The sequence below is a fragment of the Semicossyphus pulcher genome, unplaced genomic scaffold (genome assembly GCF_022749685.1).
Source record: "Semicossyphus pulcher isolate SPU_LCO1_2020_fin unplaced genomic scaffold, fSemPul1.0.p SCAF_13, whole genome shotgun sequence".
In the NCBI taxonomy this organism is placed as follows: domain Eukaryota; kingdom Metazoa; phylum Chordata; class Actinopteri; order Labriformes; family Labridae; genus Semicossyphus; species Semicossyphus pulcher.
The window spans coordinates 19300989-19305549 of NW_027211637.1; the positions used below are offsets into that span (position 1 = coordinate 19300989).

The following is a 4561-nucleotide window of genomic DNA, read 5'->3' on the forward strand; positions in this document are numbered from 1 at the left end:
ACCATAAAAATATCAGCCCCGCAGGCGCGCGCAACGGATCACTGTGAAGCTGAGGTCTGGTTTTGCGCATGAGACTTTTTTAAACTTAAAGTGTGTAACAACGAGTTGGATTAAGACCAAAAATCATGCAAATTAAAAACACGAATAATTTTCCCCCACTTTATGTAAATCTGATGTTTTCATCTCCTCTCCGGTGCGTTGCAAGGTCAAAGATCTCCTTTTACCGTGCGCTCTCGTGACGGCGGGGTTTCTGCAGGAGTCAGCAGAGAGCAGCAGCAGGCAGCGCGCACAGGAATCTCCCTGCAGCGCCACATAAACGGCCAGAGCCGCTGATCTAATCACAGCAGGCCAGTGGGCTCTGATCCAAAGTTTCCACACCGATCCTCAAGTCTGAAAATCACGGAAAGGCCAAGGACGAGTGACATGCAGGAGATTCAAAGGGCGGTGCGTAAAAGACTCTGTGTTGTGGCTCATCAAAAAGTGTGTGTGGGATTATTAACTACTGCTGTTACGCTTTCCATATGACTCTGTGCGTCTGGTTCAGTCTTCACATATTTCAGAATAAAAGTCTGAGAGGTAATTCTTGCCATTTCAATGACTTTAATAAGCAAAATAGGAAACAATTTCTTCCAAAAACAACCAAAAATAAGACATAACAGAAACCAGCCTGAATGGAACAGTTCAAATTTAAGTGTTTAACTATCATTTTTATATAAACAGGATTGAAAATTGATCCCCATCATCGCAAAATACATGGAACAGGTGAAAACAAAACAACAACCCGCTGCTGCAGTTTCAGTTCGATTTCAACACAGTTGAATCAGGAACAAACCAAAAGAGATTGTTAAATGCATGACTTTTCAACAATAGTTTCAAATGCAAGCACCATGCTTTATTCGATATGATCTGACAGTTTGTTAATTTAAATCATTAAAATAAAAACTTTAACTATGCATCTGGCCAGCAGAACCAGAATCATCGAATAATAATAATAAAACAGACGAGAACATAAAAAACGCCTTACATAACATACACGATGTTTTCATTTTGAGAATTTGCACAACCTGAGTCCCTTTTTTTACTGACCGGCAGGAAAAAAATCAGGAAAACATGGAGCATCAAAAGTTCCACTTTGTTAAAATGCTCGCGTTATCTAAATATGAACTCTACATAAACCCCTGAAAAGATTTTGCTGCAAATATCGTAAAAAATATAAATCATTAATATTTCTATGAGGCCCAAAGATGATGTGCTACAGGTGGCCGCCAATCGGAATGAGCTTTTATTTGGGTTTAATATTGTTTGTTATAAACTAACAGCACTTTTCCTGAAGAAGTGGCACGTTAGAGAGCAGTAAGCCACATTAAACAGAAACCTCGCCTTCATGCGTAAAAGCCCATTATTCCCTGCAATCTGGCTCCAATAATATTGTGGCCACATGTTCGTCTCCTCAGCCTCGCGGGACACGTGTCCAAATATTCCTCCCTTAAAAACTCTGCACTCAGGCCTGCGCTGAATAACATCACAATATAGAATCAGAGCATGTCTTCCTGGAGGGAGGTGTGCACAAATTTCAAAATGAAAACGTTTCAAATAATCATCCAAAAAAAAAAAAAAAAAGTGCACTTGACACACAAAGTTTGCTGTATTTAAATGCAAAATAAATGCACTCCTCTCTCGATCAAATACCCCTCAAATGATACAAAAAAAATCATACAAAATAAATGGAATAAAAACACAACTCAAAGAAAGAAGTTCAAACCAGCCTCCTCAATCTTGTTGTGCAGTTTTGCGGTTGCATAATATTTACAAGCCCCTAAAAACAAACAAAAAAAAACACAACCCAGCACACCAAATGATACTGCACCGGCAGTCCTGCTGTTCTGTCCCCGCTGCATTTCTCTAAAAACCCCCCAAAAACTATGGAGAAGCGCAGATCAACAACATGCTCTTAATATACACGAGAAGATGAAAGTACAAAATAGAATTACCGTACATGTCCAGCATGCAGGATTAATATTTAATGCAGATTTTTTTTGTTTCAATATATATTCGAATATAACCAAGCAGGCAATAAATCAATGAGATGTTGCATAAAACGTCCTCACCCCTTCCCTCCCCCTGTGACGGGTTAGTAGACAGAAGTTAAATTTGCATAAAGTGGAGTCTTGCTTTTTGGAGATTTTTTCCAGGGCCCACTTGTTAGAATGTGTTGCAGGCTGCGAGGCCCGCTTGTTTTATAACAATGTCACCTTTTTTGAAAGAGAGGAACACGATTACAAGACAGCTGCCTCGCGACGTCCCCACACTACTTACAGATAATGTCAAAGCCTTAAAGGAACAAAAACAAAAAAGAAAAAGAAAAGTTCATCAGCCGATCCTCTTCTTTGAAGAAGCAAAAAAGTCTCTTCACTACAAGCAACTAATCTACAAAGATGCTGCTGATCAACTCTCTACGTTGCTCTTTGTATCTCAGTTGTCACGTGGATGGAGAGATGAGTATATATGAGAATACTATTTGATGGTTATTCTTCTAATATGAATATAATTGTTACTGTTATTAGTATAATCATAAACAGGATGGGAGGTGTCATTTTTGCTCGTCAGTCAGTCATTTGTGGAGAAAGAAAAAGTTGGGGGTTTTGAGGGGGAAAGTTTGTTCACAAGAAAAAGGCGCTGCAGACTCACATGAAAAACTCTGGTGATGAGGGGTTGTCACTGGTCGAGCCAGCCTCGCGGAACCCGTTATTGGCCCCTGAGCCCGTCAGTTTCTCGCACTTGAGTTTGTAGGCGTCCCTCTCCCTCGCCAGCCGGCTGATCTCCGCCTTCAGCTGCTCCACCTGGTTGATCAGCTGCGTCTTCTCGTTCTCCAGCACGTGCTTCTGCTGCACGCGCTTGAACCTGCAGGACTGCGCGTAGCCCCGGTTCTTCAGGGTCCGCCTCTTCTGCTTGAGGCGGATGACCTCGTCCTTGGTGAAGCCCCGTAGGTGTCTGTTGAGCTCCCGCACCGACATGGACACCAGCTGGTCGTCGGAGAAGCGGTCCTCCACGTTCAGTCCGCCCCCGGAGCCGTGGTGCCCCCCGGACTGGCTCAGGTGGCCGTGCGGATGGTGGTGGTGATGGTGGCGGTGGTGATGGAGCGGCTGGTGGGACTCTGGGGACACCGGGGACGGGCTGTCGGGGTCCTGGCTGTGGTGGTGGTGATGCTGGCTGTGTGGGTGGTTGTGCGCGCCCGGGTGCCCGGACAGCTCATCGGCGTGGTGTGGGATGCCCCCGGCGTATGGATGGTGGTGCTGCTGGCCGTGACCGTGGTGGCTGTGGTGGTGATGCGGGCCCCTGTAGCCCTCGAAAGCGCCTTGCTGCTGCAGCTGCTGCTGGACGTGCGGAGGCGGAGGGTGGCCGTGAGCTGTGGCTCCAATCAGGGCCTCCACCGCGTCCTCCGGGGTCAGGCTGAGGGTCTGCGGGTCTAGTTGCTGGTGGTACCCGCTGTTCGGCATCCAGTACAGCTCCTCCAGGTGGTTTTTCTGCTCCGTGGGGCTGAAGCTAGGCGAGGAGGGCACCGAGCTGCAGGGTGTACTGATGGGGGTGGAGGACACAGAGCCCTGGGGTTGGAGACGGTTACACTGGCGCACACCGTTGCGCTCCAGCCCGGCCAGGCCTTCCTTCTTCACGTCAAACTTCATCAGGTCAAAATCATTGACATATTCCAGAGCCAGAGGGCTGCTGGGCAGCTCCGGGCCCATGTTCAGCTCTGCGCTCATGTTGCCGTCGCGACTCTTTTGCAGATATGCGAGCGTCGCAAAAACTGACTTATTAATCAACGTCTCTTCTCTCCTTTCTTGTTTCATGCAATAGTTCTTTGGGCTCCTCCAGCGCTGCGCACTGACTTGCTGTAGCATGAAACACCGTGTGATTGGTGGGGGAGAAAAGGAAAAGGAAAAAAAAAAAGTAGTGGAGGAAAAACTTTCAGACTAATGCTCTGCGCACGGTTTGCGTCATATAGCCTACTTCTGCTGGGATAATCTGGCAGCGAGACCAGGCAGGAGGTAGAAAGCAATGCGTCTCAGTGCAAAAGTAAAAACCTCAGTCCTTTCAGTAGAAGCGCATTCACAAAAAAACAACATAAATAATAATAATAAAGGAAATACCACGTCTGATCGCTGAGACGGGAACCAGTCCTCGTTGCAACTTCTTGGTAGTAAGTCCCTTTTTTTTCTCCAGGAAAAAATAACAGGAGCAAACAAGCGGAGTAAATAGGGCGTCTGATTTTTCGCTGAGAAGCAGCTTTTCCAGCTCTGCACCGCAGAGATTTAAAGGCTCGCCTCTCGCTCACTCCCACACTCTGGTATCCAGCAGACTGCGCTCGGAGCCTGCCAGCGCTTTATCCTTATAGCGCAACGTGACGTCGCGCTGAAAGGGCTGGATCCTTTGCGCGCAGCTCTCCAATGGGAGCGGGACTCTGCTGAAATAGAGGAAGAGACGGAGAAGGAGGAGGAGGAGAGGAGGGCGCTCAGTAAAGGCTTGACAGCTACAGACAGTCAGCTGACCGACTTCCCTAAAA

General features: G+C 46.8%; 1 protein-coding gene across 1 annotated transcript; it reads right to left on the bottom strand.

The window, feature by feature from the left end:
* Window positions 1–580: 580 nt before the first annotated feature.
* Window positions 581–4345, bottom strand: mafba (MAF bZIP transcription factor Ba). The gene has a single exon (XM_069660503.1). It carries the CDS (start codon window positions 3897–3899, stop codon window positions 2685–2687), a length of 1215 nt encoding a protein of 404 aa, XP_069516604.1. The 5' UTR covers window positions 3900–4345; the 3' UTR covers window positions 581–2684.
* Window positions 4346–4561: the final 216 nt, after the last annotated feature.